This window comes from Trachinotus anak, unplaced genomic scaffold (genome assembly GCF_046630095.1).
Source record: "Trachinotus anak isolate AG129_WGS33_773 ecotype Australia unplaced genomic scaffold, CSIRO_AGI_Tana_v1 ptg000009l, whole genome shotgun sequence".
Taxonomy (NCBI): domain Eukaryota; kingdom Metazoa; phylum Chordata; class Actinopteri; order Carangiformes; family Carangidae; genus Trachinotus; species Trachinotus anak.
In genome coordinates this window covers 11898802-11919886 of record NW_027273860.1, presented here as the reverse complement: position 1 = coordinate 11919886, position 21085 = coordinate 11898802, and the positions used below count along the sequence as shown (strand labels likewise).

At 38.3% G+C, this 21085-nt stretch overlaps 2 protein-coding genes across 7 annotated transcripts in view; both read right to left on the bottom strand.

Moving 5' to 3' along the window:
- Positions 1–378: 378 nt before the first annotated feature.
- Positions 379–2714, bottom strand: timm21 (translocase of inner mitochondrial membrane 21). The gene is made up of 6 exons (XM_071485356.1): positions 2168–2714; positions 1933–1995; positions 1746–1843; positions 1505–1578; positions 1118–1223; positions 379–870 (listed from the first exon to the last, which is right to left on the bottom strand). Exons 1-6 carry the CDS (start codon positions 2493–2495, stop codon positions 778–780), a joined length of 762 nt encoding a protein of 253 aa, XP_071341457.1. The 5' UTR covers positions 2496–2714; the 3' UTR covers positions 379–777.
- Positions 2715–3678: 964 nt separating this feature from the next.
- neto1l (neuropilin (NRP) and tolloid (TLL)-like 1, like) overlaps positions 3679–21085 on the bottom strand; it is a 66773-nt gene continuing 49366 nt past the window's right edge. For 3 of the 6 annotated variants that reach the window (XM_071485351.1, XM_071485352.1, XM_071485353.1), the window contains 5 exons: positions 20325–20407; positions 18971–19116; positions 12465–12578; positions 8660–9287; positions 5487–6641 (listed from right to left, as the gene is read on the bottom strand). In XM_071485351.1, coding sequence (XP_071341452.1) covers positions 6554–6641; positions 8660–9287; positions 12465–12578; positions 18971–19116; positions 20325–20407 — 1059 coding nt within the window. In that variant the 3' untranslated portion in view covers positions 5487–6553. Of the gene's footprint in view, positions 6642–7664; positions 7740–8659; positions 9288–12464; positions 12579–18970; positions 19117–20324; positions 20408–21085 lie in introns of those variants that run through there. The other 3 variants (XM_071485355.1, XM_071485354.1, XR_011691884.1) reach the window with 3 other exon arrangements.

Below are 21085 nucleotides of genomic sequence, written 5' to 3'. Positions count from 1 at the left end.
TTGTTCCCTCTCCTGATTCTTTGCCTCCATCTAGTGGCCACTATTTAATAATGCAATCGACCATTTCATAAAAGCAGGCAAATACAGAATTTTTCAATAAATAAATACTAAAATAAACATGTATATTTTAACAAAGCAGACCTATCATAATGTAGAGAGGGTGCTTGTGACAGACCATTTGTAAGCATTTTCAAGATCTATGAAATAACAGAGGCTTGTCATAGTATCTTAAACAGACTTTTCGCTGTGGAGATCTGGAGTCTGGCTATGCAAGAATTATTTTCAGTTTAAAAGCTTTAGGCTAAAAGATCGATCATAGTAACATACATAGTTTCAACCCAGCATTGTCAGAAAAAATAAAACACTGATACTTTCGTAGTATATGACAAACATTTTTATTACAATTTAAAAGTATATTTTATTACACGTTGATACAAGATTCATCGCCTTGTCTTTGACTCAAAAATAAAATTCCAAACAAAACCAAACAAAGATATTTTGTACATCTGTTCCTTTTATAAAACGGAAAGACAAAAAAGTCAAACGATCATTTTATATCTGTGAAGAGACTGTGCTTTGCAGAGTTCTTAACCAGTACATTGTTGTAGCAAAGTCTAAATTAAGGTGTGTATTTAAAATCAGCTATAATTGTTGATGTTAAACATAACAACTTTTAATAGCAAATTAGAGTTTTCATTCTTAGCTATTTGTCCAATAACACAAACCTGCCTTTTGGAAACACATTATTCACATTTTTTCATCCAGCCATCATCTCTCTTATCGGTTGTCTTCCACAATGATGGTCCGTCTTGGGTAGGTGTCTACTTCCACAAATATGTAACGAAACTCATATTTTCCAGTTTCATTATTCTGTAAAATAACAGCAAGTTATTTGTATATTTTTTATGATAAAACAATATCTCAATTTAGTGGATATCAGTAAAACATCACTACTCTACATTTCATCTCTGCTGTCACATGTAAAATTACTTAGATTTTAACTAACACTTCAAATTAATCATTTCTAAATATCGAGGGAGCTAAACTAGAGCAGTATGTGGTATTTCGCATCTATTCAATAAGCTGCCTTTGAACAAAGAATTAGAAAAATACCAACCTCTTTTGATTCTGAATGTACAGTTCCTTTGAGTCCTGGTTCTGATCCTTCGATGTAAAACTTAAGTCTCATATACTTCAGTCCATCCTTCAGGTACTCCAGGTGACTACGTGACACACACACACAAGTTTTAATACCTTAGTGCCAGACAGATGTTTACCTAAGGACAGTACCCCTTATTTAAAGCACAAATCCCTAAAATAAGAAAGATTCTTTGTTCTAATATTTATTCACTGACATATTAAAATGGGCATATGAGAACTGCAATTGTCAGGCCTTAACTGGACAAAAATATGCAACTTTAATCTTAATCCTTAAGTACTAATAATCAACAGCTTGTTTCCACATTTGCTTTCTGGTAAATGCTCACTGTAACTAAATTCCTACCTGACTTGCTGCCTCCTTCCTCGACGGGTGGTCTCACCATAACATTTGATTGGCTCCCCAAATGCACCAATCACCTAAATAAAAAAATAAAAAAATATTATCCACGGGACACATGAAGCTATTTATCCCAATAAATCCATACATTCTGTGTGCTGATGTACAATATACAGTTGTGCGTTTTACTGAACAGTTTAGGAGGGTGATACTGTTTGCCCTCAGCAGGCAGCGATCTCATTCTTACCTCTGGGTGTGACTTGACTTTGTCGAAGGCTTTCCCATAGATTTTATTAGGACTGGAGGAAGAAAACAGCTCCTGGAACACCACATACAACAGCCCGCCTGAGAGGCACACAGGACAAAACGTTTAAACTTCAAATGAGGAGATAAATCTGCTTGTTTGTGATGGCATGTGTTGATGCTGCAGTCACCTGTCACTCCAAGCCCAATGAGTACAACTATCAAGTAGGTGAAGTCTCTGCCAGCTTCCTTCACTGTAAAAGATCATTAGTTCAGTTACATACTGTAATCACACAAACAACTGCTCTCCTGTTTCTGGCATAAGCCTTTTAAAAGGAAGAGAAAAATCAGTACAATTAAGCCTAGTGAAATTAGAGCTCAAATTCATAGAGGACACAATCATCTGTATATCAGTCCCATGCTTACCTTTTTGTGTAGCTGAAGGCTTTGGGCTCCCACCTTGATACCTGGACACTGACCTGTCTCTGTCCTCAGGGCTGCTCTTATTCCTGGCTGTGAAGTCTAGAGAGATACCTCTCCGTGTCTGTGCCCGTGTGAAGCAGCTCAGCGCCGGCAGGACAGACGGCGGAGCCTCCGGTCCCCTGAGGACGGTCGGCCCGGACACGGCTGACAGTGTCCTGTGTGTGTGGGCGAGGAAGCTGACCTGCGTGAGTTTACATGTCTGCACGGCGTACCGTGTCGCTGTCTGTTGCAAATTTCGATGCAGGGCTTTGAGCACCTGTGTGTAAGCCATGACCGTGTCCTCTGCGGGTTAGCTCAAACTATATGCTACCAGCACAGCGGGCTAGCAACTTCTTCTTCTTCTGCACGGTCGACAGATAGCGAAAGCTGAGTAATAATATAAAACGGACTTGTTATAGGACATGAATGCACAACCCTCAACATTAACAACGTGACTACAGGAAGGTACTGCGATACATACAGTCCGGTGTGTGTGTTTTTCTGAGTCGCATACTTCTGTCGTCACTCATCGTTCGTAGGGTTCATGGGAGATCGAGTTTTTAATGTAACACACACAGAAAACAGTCTACACGCCTTGACAGACCGGTGGGAATACATTCATTGTTTTATTAATATTTGATGAAAGGTTAAATTGTGAAAGCTCTGTAAACTATTTTAAACTACACAAGCAAACAAACAAAAAAGTTCAGATCTACTGGGAGTTGAATAGTTGTCTGTTTCCATTTTCTGCCTCTCACTGACCTCCAAATGGAACATGGACCTCAAAGTATTTTTTTTTTTCCCACAGGCCCTTCAGAAAATGTTCAGACATCACAAATAAACTCTCTAAATTATATTGATCAGTTCAAACCTGTAATAGTTGATTATACTGACCACTTGCAGTAGTTGAAACAAATTGTAAACACAACACTTACATATTATTACATTTTAAGTTGAAACTGTTTTAGCATAATTGCTAATTTACACAATGGGTTGACATTAGCAGTCACACGGAGTTGTGTGTGTTCAATATGAGCCATGCCTTTCATATTACACTCAGTCATTTGATCAGTTGTTATTATAAAAATATCCATTATATCAGCTTTAAGTGTTTGGATTTTTACATTTCATGTATTCTGTCAAATGAACAGTTATATTTTCTGTAAGTTTTATTTTCCAACCTAAACAATGCCTCACAGCCTTCACACTGTTTGGAATTCTGGTGAGAAAATGCAAAATATTTTATTTTATTTGTTTGGTGGCCTAAAATCAGTCACATTTACATGAAGTATACATAATCTAATCTAAAAATACTAGAATCGACATATAAAATATGCACCATGTGTTGTTGAATAACTACAATTGTTTAAAATAAGGTTGCTAAAACATGCCTTTGTGACCTCAGTGTCCTCACTGGCAGCTTAAGCTCTGAACAGATCAGAAAAGAATATTAGACACAACTGGCAAAATCACAATAAAATCAGTAAACATTAGTTTATTGAAAACATTCTGTCCAGCATTTTCTTAATGTGATATCAAATAAATATTCACATGGATTAAAAAAATGCCACAGTGCAATGAAATCTGACAAGGAGAAAGACAGAAAAACATATTTAAAAAAGTCATGTTCAGACATCAGTAAAAGTGGGAATAAAGAAGGGTTAGTTCACGGGTCAGGTAGAGTAATGTTTGCACCCATTTATGAAGTTTCACATCACTTTATTTCATACATCTTATTCTTTTGTCTTCTCAACAGGGCTCTCAGTAATTCTTTAATTATAAAAACAACCTGATACTCTACTATAAAGACATGACATAGAAATAAGAAATATAATGTAAATTCAGCAGCTGAAATATGCAATTTCATAATTTGATGGTTACATGAAAATGCTTTTTTTAAAAAAACCTGATCCTGTTTTTTTTTTTTTTTCCCTCGATGAACAGTTTTACATTAAAGGTACTCTAGTTCTCAAAAAAAAACAAACTTTCAGTCCTGTATCTGAAATTATCAGTGTTCCATGGCTCGTCAATTCCAGCCAGTTGTGGAGCACAGGTGGGAAAACCTCTGCTGTCCAAAGCAAAGAAGAAAAACTTGATGCTTACATCACAAACCTTTTATTATTATCTTTTTTTTTTTTTTTTCATTTTTATTTATTTATTTTTTTTTCTCATCACAACACTCTACATTGGTAAAGTTGCTCTGGGCAACAGTTCACTCAAGATGCACAAGGGAGAGAAACCCTAGCTCCAAATGCTGTCAAACTTGGCAAGATGCAGAGGAATGATGCATCTGTCTGATGTATCTGCAGAGAAATGAAAACACTATTACTTGAAGTCTCTTCTGGGCCCAACACTTTACATCTGCTGCCTGGGCTGCTTGTGATCGAATTGGTTCAGACTTACTTAATTACTGAGGTGTCTTCCTCCATCTATATACTGGCAGATGACTTGTGACTTTGTGTGTGTGTGTGTGTGTGTGTAAGAGACAGAGTGAAAAACAGAGTCAGTGAGAGAGGAGTGAATGTGTGTATGTGAGCTGTTTTGAACATGTTTTTAATATTTATAATAGAAGAGTTGGCACAATTGTGAAACAAAGAGACAACAGACAGATGTTATATAGAAAACAAACAAAAAAAATTTTATACAGTATCTGCAGGAACATGAGTTTGTGTATGACTATGTCTAAATGGAAGGAAAAGAAAGTGTAAAGCATGGATGTAAAGGATACAATATTACACTGAATACAGAAAATGATGTATACATAATGGAAAATACTCATTGACACAGTAAGAAGAAAAAAAAAGTATTTGGACAATGACGGGGGATAAGAACAAAAGAGGTGCCATATGCAAGTATGTGTGAATTATATGTGTTTATGTCATTGTGCTCAGATCAGATATAATTTTCTAACTTTCTACATAATGAAGGTTGTTTTTTACTTTTTTCTACAAAACCAGTCTGGCAACATTAACTGATAATGGAGTGTGAAGCTAATTTTTTTCCCTTCTTCATGGGGTTAATCTCATTAGGACAAACACAAAAGTCAATTAACTTGTCTGTCAGATTACCTGGGTTATTTCAACCATTTAGGATTCATTTTATTGTCCTGTTGGGAGAACCAAATCCTTTTGGTTTGGGGAAGACCAGATGTCCTCCTCCCAAGCAAACCAGCCACAACAGATAGGCCAACATCTAAAAACATGATTGTGAGACGTGGATGGCATGTGCTGACTGTCTGAGGACACTCTAAAGGGACAGACAAACTACTGACCAAAAGCCAATAAAACAAAGAAAAAAGGTGAAGCTTTATTGTTATTTATTTTTTACAAAGCATCAATAAAATCAGCCCTGAAAGATAATTTGATAATTTAACTGTAAAAACTGTCATCCTTTCAATTTGCCCTAGTATAAAAGTCTGTTTTAATACAAAGATATTAGGCTCTTACAGTATAAGAGTTAGAAGACAAACAGACTTGACATAAATATGTTTGCCAAAAAACAACAAAAAAACAAACAAACAAAAACAACAAAGAAACAAAAAAGTATTCTTTGCCAAAATAAAGGTGCTAGTGAAAAAGTTAGTCAACATATTTAAAAGAGAGTTTTAGTTAAAATGAAAATTGTGATATTTATTTGCATTTGTAATTCTCTTTATCTAATGATTAAGCTAAGCAACTGCATGCAATGCAATTCATAAATTTTAAAGATGTTTTTTTTTAAATCACCTCTTATGCCCATATGACTTATGTAATAGTGGATGGGGGCCTATCATATTTTAATGTTAGTATGTTAATGTTTCAATGGATATAAAAGAAGCATGCACGAGCCATACAACTGGATCTTGAATAGTTTTTCAGATTAAACTGCTTCTGGTAATTCCAACGGTATTACATTTTATTAGGTTAGTAATTAATTGAGTTTAATTCCAATTTTCACTAATAACATAAATCTTCCCAAATTTGACAAACTGCAAGCATCTATAATAAGCTATTAAAATCATAATATGTATGCCACTAATTTGAAAAATACATGCTTAAAAATTAACTTGAAGATGTTTGATCACATTAATTTTGTTATCAGCGAGGACTCTATGACAATGACATATGTTTCTGACTAACGTCCCAAATTTTAAGTTCGATAATCAATAATCATGTTCATTCTAAAGGTCCATATCTTACCAGTGAAACAAAAAATCTGGACTGACTACAGTACGTAGAGCACAAAGCTGACCAAAACTTTTCCTCTTAACCTCATTGCAGCTGTCCTTTGTGTTCATCTTTGCACATTAATACATATTCAGAATCCTTTCGTCAAAGTGTCCCTTCATCATCATCATCATCATCAGCAGCATCATGCTGGTGTAAATCTCCGCTCCGCTTTTTCATATGTCAGTGACGCCCGTTCGTACTGATCCAGGATTTCACTATTCTCAAGAAGTCTACATGATGGAGACAATGCAACATAATGTAGAACATAAGCAGACACACACACACACACACACACACACACACACACACACAAACAACAGCACAGCACATTTCTCACACTAAAAGACAGAACAATGGGTAGCACTTTATGTGAATGCTCCACTATATGCAGGCATGAAGCTGTAGGCACTTTTCTAGCTGTGCATGAATTTTCTTTTTACTAAATTAAATTTCATAATGAAGAATTAAAATAAATGGTTTTCATCAGTTCTTTGTATCTCAAATTTATGCAACTAACTTGGTGTATTAATGTCTTATATCGTGCTTATAGCCTCATGAAAGCATAGTTGTGGAGCATGCACATGAAATGTTACACACAGGCATAAATACTACGCTTCACAATTAACCAAACACAAAATCAAATACTACAAATGACATAAATCATGCAAAACTACAGAGGAATTCTTTACTTGTATGATCAGTAAAGATTTGTAAATTCCAGAGAGATTAATAAGATATTTACTGTAAGTGATCTCGATGTGCTTTCTTATTGTGTTTTAAAAATCCCACCAATGTGATTTAATGAAAACATCTGGCACTGTGTTTGCTTTTAATTTTTTTGCTTTTACTTTTACATTGTTGATAGAAATTATTTGCTTTAGCCCTTCTGGGAGAAAAAGAGGTTAGACATATTAATTGATAACAATTTCAGCTAAAGATGCCAGAAAAAATTGTCCATGCTAATGAATATCCACTGAGTGATAAAACGTATGTCCTCAGGAAAAGAGGACATACAGTAAACTTGAGCATCACAAAGACTTCAAACAAAATCACAAGGAGGGCAAGATGGCTGCAAGCAAGAAAACCATCTTGGTGAAAATGAGCAATTAAAAAAAACATAAAAAATAAAATATAAACTTGTGCAAAAATCACAGAAAAGGAAAAATAACTTACATAAAAGTATATACTGACTGGGCAAAAGATGACTACACAACAACATATAAAGATGTTGATTGTTGGATAAGGGTGCTTACCTTGAGATTGTCTCTTAGACCCTAGTTGTGTTGTACTCTGATTCATGTTTGCTCAAAGAGCCAATGAGGCAGAACCTGAAATGTCATGGCTCTTTCATTTAATATCAGATTCCTTTTGCATAGAGAGGTCAGAATGCATAATGTGCTACATAACAGCAACAAACTTCATTAGTGCTTTGCTAGTCTCTGGGAGCCCTGCATGCAGATTTGTAGAAAATTAATAAACAGTCAAGAACACTCTGGTAAGAGCATATAGAAAGTGCATGCAGGAGAAAGTCGCATGGTCAAAGTATTTTTTTCTCCAAAAATGTACTCTGATACCTTCACATACTGTTTTTGTAAACATATACAGTTACTTTTCAAGCAAGGTGCAAGTACACATTAAAATACTTTTTTTTCTAAATATAGAAAATCTTGTTCGTGCCAAAATGTTAAGCTATATTTTCAGTATTTTCAGTATATTTTCACAGTTAAGAATACAAATGCATATTTTACGATAATTTGCATTCACTTCAATGAAATTAGTGATCTCGATGAATATCAGGCACCAGTTCAAGCCCTTTTGTTAACAGTCGAAATTGGACTGATTACAGAAGTAACATCTGCTAAAATGAGGTCTGTATTTTAAAGATTTCTGGCAAACCTCAAAGTGCAGTAGAATTTATAGTGTAAGTTACTATTTGAGGAAGGCTGGCAGCTAGCTTGACATGTTCAAGGAGGAGCATGCAAGAGGGGGCAAATTTGTCTATCATAATTTAGCCCTTTGTGAAAAATTGAAAAGGTTTTTAATGATAGAAAGGGAACAAAGAACAAGGATCAATGCAAAAAGGAAGCTTATCATAATCTTAAAAAAGTAATGAGAGGAAGAGGAAGAACAAAGCTAAAATAAGAGGAAAACAAAAATAAATGTAATTATCCCACACACATTTCAAACATCCCCATAGTTAACTCTAGGGTTGTTGCTCTTCCCTCATCAGAAATCTATGGATACTGACCGCTGTACTGCCTTTTCGTGGCGTGAAAGCCGGTGGCTGGTGGTGGGAACTTCTTCCAGGTCGTCGTCCAGGTCACATCCATTGTCCGCTGCCTCCTGCGAATAGCTGTGCTTCATGACCAAGATGCTCCTGCGGTTTCCTGTGGCCGGCAGCAAGGGCCGCACTGCCATGGGCGGCTGTGGAAGGTCTGTGAGCAGAGTGGCGGCCGCTCCGTCACGGGCACTCAAATTTCCACGGCTTCCTCGTCCACTGAGTGACAACTGGGATATGTGGGCGGAGCCCGGATTGGGGGAGGACCCACAGTGGTGATCATGGACGCAGCGTGAGGAAGCACGGCGAAGGGCGTGGTAGTTCTCAAAGTCTTCCGCCAGGTCAACTAAGTCTGCTGAGGCCGCTGCAGCTGTGGTGGCACTCCGTAAAGTACACAGCTCATAGTGAGGTGGCTCAAAAACCTCCTGGAACATGGTGGGGTCAAAGTCCTCACGCCGCAGGATGTACTTTTTACGTGGCTGCTTGATCTGGACAATGACAGAGACGATGAGGAGGATCAGGACGATGCAACAGGTGACACCGATGATGGTCCCGTTTGTGTTGTTCAGGTTGTCGAGGATGTTGGCTTTCCTCTTCTCTGCACAGTGGTATAGAGCAGAATATAGAGACATAACATTTATGAGAATATAACCTACAGGGCTCAATAAGATGTCTTAAAAAAGATAACTATCACAATAAGAAAGTGAAAGTGTGCTATAAACTGTGATTAGCAACTGTATTCCCAGTTAACTGACCATTAGCTAATCACAGGTTAGCAACCTGAGGCGCAGCAGAGCTGTCAAGCTCTGGATCTTTCTGAATATTTAGTGTGAATGGGGCTTTAGTAAGAGAAATACTCTGTATGTGAAGAGAATGGTGAGTTATTTTTTTTCTCAAAACCAAAAGTACAAGAGCAAAACTTTAAGGAATGGATTAAACAGTGTGCCTGTCTGCTCTAACGTTAGCAAATGTTAACATGTCCGTAGCCTACTACCTGATGTAGTAACCAAACCCAGCATTATCTTCAAGGACGCTGGCATTTCATCCTACATTACAGGGTTAGAGATTATGTTAAAAAACAAACCCTGTTCATGACCGGAACATTCACTCTGTAGACTTTCTTCACTGTGTGGAAGCTAGTCCTGCAGCACCAGCATGTAAGCTAACATTAGCTGCTGCCTGTGCTGCTCAACTGCATTTTAGGAAGTTTACACTCGAGCAAGTCCATCCAAACTTGTTTCCCAGGAAAACGTTACGTTGACCAAATACTTCAATTAGCCCTGAGACAGACAATGTGTGAAAAAAATCTGGTGGCTCTGGCTCCTCCTACTGCTGCTGCTAAAAGCATTTGAAATAATCCATCATGCTTGAGCAAAAACAACCAATCAGAACCAGTTAAACCCAGACTGTCAAATGACAACCCCTGGAACTGAGACTCAGCAATTAATTATGTTTCTTTTTCTCTTCTCATTCCCAGGTTGTTAAATACTGACGCTGTGGGTTGGACCCAAAGTGTCTGGATTTGATGGCCTGGGGATGAGACTCAAAAATCAACCATCTTACCGTCTGCTGCACCTTTAAAGCATCTAAACTGCTTTGGTTGCTCAAGTATCCACCAAACATGTATACATGTTTTCACACTAGACTAGACTTTTAGCTTGATAAAATGTATGCAACCACCAAGTGCATGTTCAGGAATCCTTTACAGGCTTCTTGTTTTAAGACAAGTCAGCTTGAAAAATGAAAAAGTCAGGCAGAAACAGGGCTTTCGACCAACTCATGAATTCTTAGCTTAATTAACTGTCATTGACAGTCGTAATTTCAGCCGGCAAAATCAGCTGTCACTGGCTAGAAACGAGAATCCTGGCCCTCCTCTGTCTAAAATCAAGGACAAATTATTTATAATATTACTCAGAATTTTAAATAGGAGGCTGCCACTTTCATCACTGTAAACTGCATAAGTACAAAAAGCTTGACAGACATAGAAACGTTAACAAGGGGAATAGGGCTTAGCAAATGCAGTAAAGATGTCCATAGCAACAGCTCACAGAAGGACACCAACCATAGCTCACATGTAAAGGTATCTCCTAATAAATGGTCCTTATCATGTACAAGGTTAAGACCATGACCTTCATGAGGTATCAAACTGGACAAAAAGGTCATATTAGGTCACAGCTGTAGTCTATTTATCACAAGGGAAACCACAGAGAGTAGCACAGACTAACGGTGTGCAGAGAGGCAATCTGTTGGGAGATCTGTGACATTTAAATGCTGGATGAACTTGTAGCACAGCACACTGAGCTTCAATGACAGTAAATGGTTACATTCAGAGATGTAAAGGAGAAGGGAATAAAACTTGACATTTTACCACTAATGAGGACAAATGCAGGCACTGTGATGGACCTATGCAATACTAGAGCATCAGAGAGGAGGCAGAAGACAGAGTACCAGGCTGAGGAACATGGCCTCCTCTTGCTGAGATCGGCACAATTTCAAACACCCTCACAGTGTAGGGTAGAAAGGTGTCTTAGTCTGAGTGAGAAATAAGCTGTGCAGGATTTATTTAATTGATTCAATTTGTCATTGCCTCTGCTGAAAGCTTCAGAGAGTTACAGTACACACAGAATACACAGGCAGCGTGTGCATGTGTATGTGTTTGTAGTAAAAACATGTAGCACACATCTAAACCACAAGCCAAGCACAATAGTGTACATTAATGATCATCAGAAACACATTGCTTCTATTGGCGTTGGAGTGTCAATGCAAGAGGGCTCAGGGGAGCTCCAGTAAGGATCTCATCTTCTGTAATTGCAATACAGTGACGGGTCATGAAAGGTCAAGGAACAGAAGTCTAATTAATTGGCAATATAATGCAGAGAAAAACTAGCTTATCCCCAGAGTCTTCACACATCTCAGATAATTACTGGAAATGCGTCATATACGAAGATGCCACAATAATCAAATCTCAAGTCAGAGGTGCAGATAAATTATGGAGCTGCCAGTACTGTAGCAAGACACTGGGGATCAATGTATCGATCCAGTTGCTTTAAAATTCTGAATGGAGAAGAAGAAATTGATGGTATCGCAAAGTAAGGGAGTACACAGGACCTCGCTCGCCTCGAGGCACGGAAACAAGGTAAAATAAGGGCATATTCAAAGAGCAAAAACACAGACAGTGGAGCATGATATTTTCATGAGGGAGCATCAACCTGGACCAAAACTTGGATCAGTTTCAGGATGAATTCAAATTGCGACGTGTCTCATAAAGTCATGGGATAATGGTAAGGGTTTTAAAACTTATATAATATTTTCATTGATATAAACATATACATTTCATCTTTATATTTAAACATAAAATACTAGCACACCACCATTAAAGCCCCTGAACCCTTCAAAGCTCAAGTGTTTCTCTATAACATGATGAGATTGAGAAATTAGGCTTTCAGGACAAAAAAAAAAAAAAAGGCTAAATTATAAAAAAAATAAAAGAATATTCAATTGTGCTAAATGCCTCACCAAAACTCAAGTGGATGATTTTTACAATGTAGTTGTCACAGGGGAAATAATGCCTCTTGTAGTGTTAATAGCAGCACATTATCTGTGGCTCAATCCAAAATTCACCCATTCAATTCAAACCCACTCGCCCACTCTCTGTCGCTGTCCGTGGTGCTGAAACATTTCACTGTAGTCTCTTCTCATGTCTCTTCAACCGAGTCTCGTAAACCCACAGTCTTTCGATCATGTGGGTCAAATGAGCTGAAATGTCACGTCTTACCTTTACATTGGTTCTCATCCCAGGGGTAGACACAGTTCTGCATGCCATTGCACACCAGTGTGTTGTTAATGCACATGTTACTGTGACAGAAGAAGGCATCTGCTTCGCATGGAGCTGGAAAAGAAGAGAGTGAATTAACACAATAGTTGTAAGAGCTTATCATTTATTTATTAAGGGATTACAGAAATCTGTACAACCTTCTCTTAACTGAAACATTCTCCTTTACTTTCCATAGGCACGGTAAAAAAAATCCCACCACTTTTTAGTGAATTTCTCATGAAGAGCAGCAAAGGAGTAGGACACTTGCTGCAGGACAAATCAGTATTTGAGGTACAGCTGAAGAGAAGTTCAGGTGTGCCAGATTTTGAAGAAATAATTCTGGATGAGCATTACTCAAATCAGACCTGTTCTCCTTGAACCCATCTGTTCTTCATGAATTTTCATCCTCATCCTCCTCCTCAAACATTTGCAGAGACAACAATTTCTTGGAATGTGTGTGAATATGTGTGCACTGTATGTGTGCATGCGTGTGTGTTTGCACTGTCTGGAGAGCTAGCCATGACATTTCACAATCGTCTGCACACATAACAAATCCCAAACAAATCCTTTCTATTTATGAAAGATGTTGTTTATTTGTCCTTGGTGCACAGCTCTTGTCAACACAAATCTAAACCCGGTAATAAACATGAGCATGTCCTGAAACACCTGATTCAACATGACACCTGCCCTCGCAGCGTGGCCTGTCTGAGACACAACACTGCCATTGTCTCCACCCTTCTATGACAACGGAGTGAGAGGCAGAGCCACGCCACCCATCAACAAGACATGGTTGTAAAGTCAGTGTGATAATGTTACAGGTTCCATCCTCCTATAGCTACATAATTTATGGCCAAGGTGCCCTTGTTTTCAGCAACCAATCATACTAATGCATAAGCCATCTGATTGGCTAATTTATTGCTTCCTACTGTCAATCACAGTAGAACAATGGCATGGCAAGCTAACCTCAGGCTAAAATTGTTTGTCCTATTGAATCTACAGTGTATAATGTAATGTGTGGCTTCTAGAGATTTAGGATTATTATAGGATTTACACAGCACTAGTTATTTCTTTAATATCTCTCTTTGTATTGCAGACAATGGTGACATGACAAAATTGGATTTTGCATCAGTATGTGACGAAATTATTCCACCAGATTTTCACTTCTGGTCATGTTAATCTTAAAAGTTTAGAAGGTACTTCTAGAAGACGTATGCAGACCTTGTACTTAAGAAAAAGTATCAATACCACACTGTGTTATCAGCAGAATACACTTAGACGTTCCTTAAAATTATGCTATTGTATTATTATTACTTAATAAAGTAACAATAAAGTGTATGAATGATTTTAATGTGATAACACGTCAGGCTGGAGGTCATTTGAACTATTTGAGAGGACTACACAGTGCAGTAGCTTAGAATAGAAATACTGTGTTTAAGTATTGCACTGCAGTAAATGTACTTAGTTAGCTTCCACCATTGCAGGAGAGTATTAAAGACAACCATGTACTATCTGCCAAGGGGGGGGAAGTATGTGGTGGGGGAAAGTATTCTGAAACCACTTCCAATTCCCAAATGTTTCAGAAGTTACTTATTGTGCCACTAACTTGAAATGAATGGATGGCTCTATTTTGTTGCTAGCTGTTTGGTAGTGGAGGAGACATCCTTCCCTCTTTCTCTTTCTCTGTGTGTCCCTCATTCTCTCTCTTTATCTCCCACTCTCCCCTCTGTCACACACAACACTGGCACTGCGAAGCAAAGCAGCCTGCCAGTGGTATGGCAGAGCTGGGGACTGTTTGACAGCGTTACCACTGTGATGTATGGCTGTTTTCATCCCAGCACTCGTCCCAAGTGAATAATAACACACCAAATTAGAGTGACTTATCGCTATCTCTCTCTGTATCCCATCCTGTCTGTGCCTCTGCCAGCGTTTCCTGAGTCATATTGGCTCTCTGTGTGTGTTCTGACACTCTTCTTCTCATTTTCTCTCCCTACCTCTGTTTCTCTCCTGTTCACCCTTTTTCTTTCATATTGTAAATGTCAAAACTGCAACATTTTTGTTTGCTAATAACCACCAGAGGGAGCCCACTCCTTCTCTTTCCCCTGGCTCCTCTACACACCACAGCGTGAGACCAGACGTTATAAAGAGCGTGATCCACACTAATCTTCTGCAAAATTAATTTCAAGACATTCTGTAATAAAAGTGCCCTCTTGCCCACACAGAAACATTCACAGACACTGCTGGAAGCATAAATTAACTCCTAAATGAGTGGCTGATGAAAATAGTCTGGGTGTCTGCAGAGGGGATCTCCAAGAGCAAAGAGGCTTCTGCAGTGAAGCGCTGAGAGCCACACATGGTTTTCAAGAATGTCTCAACTCAAATAACAATTATTGATTTGTGTTGTGTGTGGTTTTGTTTTATGGGAGCATAGTTAGGCTGTTTCTAAGAGATGAGGATGACGTGTCTTTTGTCTGATGTTGTCATTTTGCAATAACAATAGTAGTGATAATCTCTCATTTCAAGAATATATTTTTATTTTCTTGCCACCATTGTCTAAATCAGTTAACAATGTATTAACAATTCAAGTAGCTGAATAAATACTGTGTGAGAGTCAGGCAGTCACCCCTACTTTGCCTGCAGCAAGTTAAAAATTCTTCTAACTGGTACCAAAAACACAAACCATCTGTGTTTTTGATGAAAGTACAGTGAAAGTCTCCCTTCACTGGTTACCATTAAAATATACTGCAGAATACATTAAAAATGATTGAATGTGCAGCTCAGTGTGGACTGGCACTAGCTTGTATCTCTATTCTCGTGAGTCCCCATTCCATGTCCAGATGCCTCTGATCCTTTAGGGTGAGTGAGCCGTCTCCATTGCTGCTTCCAGACTGTGGAACAGTTTACCTCCACTTTTAAACCCAACCACTTTTTAGTAGTTGTTACTATAACTATAAGACTGCTTCAATTTTGTCTGTTATTGTTCTTTACTTATTTATTTTCATCTTAAATTGTATTTTAAAAATTTCTGTATAGTAGTTTGGTTTGGTGCTTGTTTTTTTTTTTTTTTTTTAATGTGCTCTTATAAAAATAAATTGACCAGTGTGACATGTACAAAGTTCTGCCTGTATTCTGCTTGACCTCAGACCTGCAGAGAAATTAAACATGCAAGTATTGCTATGGATTACACTGTATGTATAGTATAAATATGCAAGCCAAAGACAGTGGGCTTTGTCAGCAAATTAAGTGGATTACATTTACTTAGTACACAGTATTCTTCTTAATCCCAAAGCAACCAAGATAACAAGGGAGTAGAAATGATGTAATCTGATCTAAGGCATAGTAAAGATCCATATGTTAGCAGACATCAGCATATTATGCTGGTCTCAAATGCTTTCACGCATACAGTAAAGACGCTTTACAAGAAACCAGAAGTGATGTGTGTAGTGAAGCCAGAGCAAATTTCCATCTGCAATCCCCGGAGACAGGTATCTGCTGATGAGGCGCAACAATGCTGACAGCTGAGACGTCACACAAGCAAATTCATCATCAAAGATTATTGCATCGTGGGTAAGGATAGGTTTCACTTTCTTATACTTCACATAAGTAATCTTGCTCTGTATTTCTGCATAGAACTGTGTGTGTCTGTGTGTGTGTGTCTGAGCCGGGAAACAAAGCAAGATGAGTCGTATCAGCAGGTGTGAATGAAGCATGGACAATAAAAGCATTTGGGAAGATTTCTCTCCCGTTGGAGCAACTTGCTGGGAGTCAGCAGCTGTGAATGGCTCTCTAAAAGCTGCTGGTCCCACTGGGAACCAGCAGCTGTGAAAAAAGGTATAAAGGCTTGGGATCTACTGCGGCTAGGGAACACTTATTGTAAAAGCTGGCCTACAAGCTGCAAATCCAGTACACACACACTCACTTGTAGTCGTTACACAACATTATGCTTCCACCTGGGTAAGGAGAATTTATTAACTTCCTGCAGTGCTTTTGTAGTACACAAAGTAGTCATGGCCATGTCTGCATCACATACCCACATGTTGACAAAGCAATCTTAACTCAATGTCCTCCTTACTGGGCAAAGCTTTCAACCACATCCCACAACTTTAATTTTTCTGGAACGCTCACTTTTCAAACACATTGTAATGATGCTTGTGGTTTTCTCTCCTAAGAGTGAATGTCTGTTGACAAAAAATCCTTTGCTTCATCTGTGTTGAAAATGGCATAGAAAGCTAACTAGAATATTATTTAGTTGGTGATGGGATGTGAACTTTTCATAAACAGACTTTAAATCTGCTCGATAATACTTGGTATAGAGTATACTTTACATAACAGATATAGGTGGTAATATGGTAGACAAGTTTTTTTTTAGGGTGAATTTTTCCTTCAAAAACTTAATGTCAGGTGGAATCTTGTTCACTAACCTGAGACATTAAAATATGTCACTACCCTTTCAGTTTCTCAGGAAAGAGTAATGTTGCCAAATTTGGTCTAATCATGTGTGTCTACTATGTGTGCCTGAACAAATCATTTCAAATTTGGAGATTATGACAGTTATAAACACTCACTTGCTTTACATTATGAAAACAACAATAGTGAACATACAAGTGCACATGACTACAACTCTGTAAAATCACACCTAAATATAATATACATAAATAAAGTCATTACATCTTGTACACAAATCATTTAATGTAGTTTTGGCTCTTAAAATGCTTTAAAAGTAGGAAAATCTAATTACACCCACTACATATACACTGCAGTTTCCCCCTGTTTTAATTCAAGCATATGATGCTCTATCACTTCACAAGAACTAATGTATTGTGATCTTTAAAAAGCGGCTCTGCTCTAAAAACAAGTTCAGAGTTAAGTGTGCACACTAGACTGGATGAGTTGCTCTGCTGTGTCTGCTTTCCACCGCTCTGATACACCTGTTCGTTGACTGTTGACAGGTTTGGTGCAGTGCTGCTGAGCTGTGGTGGATGTTGCTCTAAAGGCTGAGGTTTGGCCGGGGTTCGCCTGAGTGACTTAGACAGAAGCGTTGCCCCGGCAACAGCACATCCTGGCTCTGCTTGGTGAAAAGGCCTTACAAAAGGGACGCTGACTTCACAACACAAACAACTCAGCTGCTGTTGTCACCTATTTTGGAGAAGCTAGTCCCTTAACTTTCTTACTGCATCTTATCACGACAACACACACACAATCAATGTAGACATGTTGTAGTTTTATAAGGAGCACCAACTGATTGTCCTTCAGGGTTTGATGGTTCTTTATTGGTGTGGGTGTACTTTGTGACATTCAATAAATCCAATCAACCATGCAGGATGAAGGAAAAGCAAATTCAGCTCACTTTCAAATAATTATTCTATGTACATGCCTTAATCCAAGATGCATTATTTCTGCTTCTCAGTAACCATAATCCCAATATGACACACTGCGGCATTAATAGAGCATTCTGAAAGGAGGTATCTGGAGGCATCTTTGTCATAATAAAAATAAAGACCAAAGCTCTTTGAAATTTCAGTGGAACAGCAAACATTTTTTTAGGAATACACTGACTAAATTTAACATAATTCTTGTGTTTGAATCATTATATAATGAATTTTTTAGCAGCCAGTTATTGTTTGAATTCTTATCTCACTGGGTGCTTTGAGAGATTCCTCTTCAAGCAAAAATGCAGATGCAACGTTCAGTGGTGCAGTATGTGTGTGTTTGTTTGTGTGTGTTTGTGGCATTAAAGGGCCCTGAATGATATTGACATATTGTATACCCATAACCCTCAGACCCTCTTCATTCACCTCACTAGTACAAAGAATGCCCTCTGCAACCCCTGTCAAACTACAAGCTCCATCACTGAGAAGCCAGTGAATGAGAAAGAGGAAGGCTGTGTGTGTGTGTGTGTGTGTGTTTGTGCATCTCCCAGGTTTTTGGCTCAAAGAAAAAGGGTAGACGTGAACATACTGTAGCTCACCCTGATATTCCTTTGTCTCAGGCTCTGTCTCTCCCTCGATCTCTCTTCATCTTGATCTCTTTACTTTTTTTTTACAATAAGGCCATCAACCACTGCAGATGCCCCTACCTGTGGTATTTCTGTAGAGTTCAGCTCAAACCAACCAATAATTCACAAATTCACAATCACCCAAAGGCAATATTATAATGGAGATCGTGTTCCTTGGTTTCCTGCTTGGTGCTGTTTAAATGGTCATAAAAGTAAATGGAAACCTCTGACAGCACCTTTCCAATGAATGACATCTGATATAACTCACCATAAATGTGGTCACTGTGGCGCCATCTCCCTTTAATAGCTACCACTACAGAGTAAGCCTGTTCTATTTTGGCGTCAATGTCGCCGTGATGCAGTAGTGTTAATAAAGCTAATCAGTTTCTCTCACTAGGTGGATCATGTTACAGTAAACATCTTCACGATAAACAGTGTGAGTGTAGGTTTTTGCTTTTCGAGTGGTGTGTCTTACGTTCTTGGTAGGTTGTGAAAAGGATGCGGAAGCGGCTTTTGCGGCTGGCCTCGTCCGCCCACATGCGGATGACACCCAGCGTGGAAACCAGCATGATGTCGTTGGCCACCGTGGAGCAGAACTTGCTCTTCAGGTCTTCCACCGAGCTGAGACGAGTCAAGATGAGAAAAGCAAATGTATTTATTCTCAACTGACACAGACAGTTCGCTGTGCATTTCAATAATCTACATTATTTAACAGAAATTCAAAGCAGCCATGGTTGCTCAGAATGTTTTCACCCCGTTATCCTGTGATCGCGTGTTAATATCGTGGTTATCTCCATATAACAAATTGACATGACCATATAACAATAACTTATCTCAACATATAAAGTATTTTTCCTTTGTATATGATTTTAATATATGTATCTCTTGAGATAAAAAGTTATTGCTTTTCAAGTGAAGTCGTCTGTAAGTGTATTCTGTCTATTCTGTTAAAGAAATAGTTCGATATTTGGAGGCTTATTTGCTTTCTAGCTGAACGTTAGACGAAAGGTTGATAACACTCTCTTATTTGCAGTAGCAGCTGGTTTAGCTTATCTTAGCATACAGATTGGAATTAGGGGGAAACAGCCAGCCTGCTTTGTCAAAAGATAATATAATCCTCCTACCAGCACCCCTGAAGCTCACTGCTTAACACATTATATCTCGCTTGTTTAATCAGTACAAAAACTGAAGTGTAAAGGTGACAAGCTGTTGTGTTATGAAGGGTTATGTGTTGGAGTATTTCTTTGGTGGGTGCAATGATGCTAGTTGCCTGGTAATATCACACTGACAACAAAACTCCCCATTTCTGTTTACACTTCAAAACTTTTCCATCTTGGTGCTAAGCTAAGCTAACTGGCTGCTGGCTGTAGCTGAATATTTACTGTACAGGTGTTAGGGTGGCATTCATATTCTTGTCTAACTCTCAGGAAGAAAGCAAATGAGTGTATTTCCTAAAATATCAGACTTTCCTTTTAACTGATATTGTCTGGAATAGAAAGATAAAATGATAGTTATGATACTTATTTGAGAAACTGATTCGTGTAAAGTTAAAATCGCTGCAGGTTCAGTGAATCCAAGATAACATGGACACACTAAGGCAAAGAGCTGTATCTTGTCAAAAGCATAGGGAGCAGAAAGCATTAGTTTTAGTCTTGACATAATTAAATATTTAAGTCTTGTTCACATGAAAAGCACAAAATGTAAGTTGTTATCTCAAAGAGGCAATTTAGTCATGATTATGAAATAGAACCTAAAAAATGTACTATGGCAGCTTTGAGTCCCTGTAAGATTTATTAAAATGAGAGATTCAACATGTCAGAAAGTCACACCTGCCGCCATCATACACTGCCACAAAGTTGCGCTTGCATTCATTGGAATTGGCCATCTCATAGTCGAGAAAACGCAGGTAGATCTGTCCGATCCGAAGAGGCAGAGAGGACGGGAAATACGAAGAGAAAAAGAAGAGATAAAGAGAGGAAAATTAAGGGACGCTACAACAGTTGGACCTGACAGTGAAGAAAGGTGAACAAAACAGAGGAAAGAAAGGGGTGAAAGAAAAGATTTCAGCGCCTTCCTATAATGGTCTGTGCATCTTTCTCATTATCCTGATATAGCAGCCCTGTAATGAAATAAGACTGACAGACTGCAGCCTGTACAAAGTCATTACATACACGTATCAAATGAGGACTCAGAGACAGACAGAGTCTATTAGCTTTAGACTCATTATCCATATCTGTTGAGATAAAGCATTACACAAAAACCTACACCCCTGCTAAAATTTAAGTAGACCTTGGACATTTTGCCGCAAGCTGTGGATTTTGAGGAGAGAAAATGTCATCCACTTAACAGACCATTCTTTTGAAATTCAGATGTATAGGCTACAGTATATAACAAAGACTTTCAAACCATGCAAGATATCTACAGTATATGGACGATTTTATTATCCTAACTATCCCTTGTTGAGTGAAACATCCACCTTGCTATCCACCTTGACTCTTCCGATTGCCTCTGCATCATTGTCTGTCACTCATTCATCAGGCTGAGATCACCCAATCACAGCTCTGGTTCTGGTCGGCTGCGCACAGCACTC

Bases quoted from the DNA above. Each gene is read 5' to 3' on its own strand.
- timm21 (XM_071485356.1), bottom strand. From the start codon at position 2,495: ATGGCTTACACACAGGTGCTCAAAGCCCTGCATCGAAATTTGCAACAG. The intron at 1,996-2,167 runs GTAAGCATGGGA...GATCTTTTACAG, and splicing joins GCCTTCAGCTACACAAAAAG to TGAAGGAAGCTGGCAGAGAC. The intron at 1,224-1,504 runs GTAGGAATTTAG...TGTGTCACGTAG, and splicing joins GGAAGGAGGCAGCAAGTCAG to TCACCTGGAGTACCTGAAGG.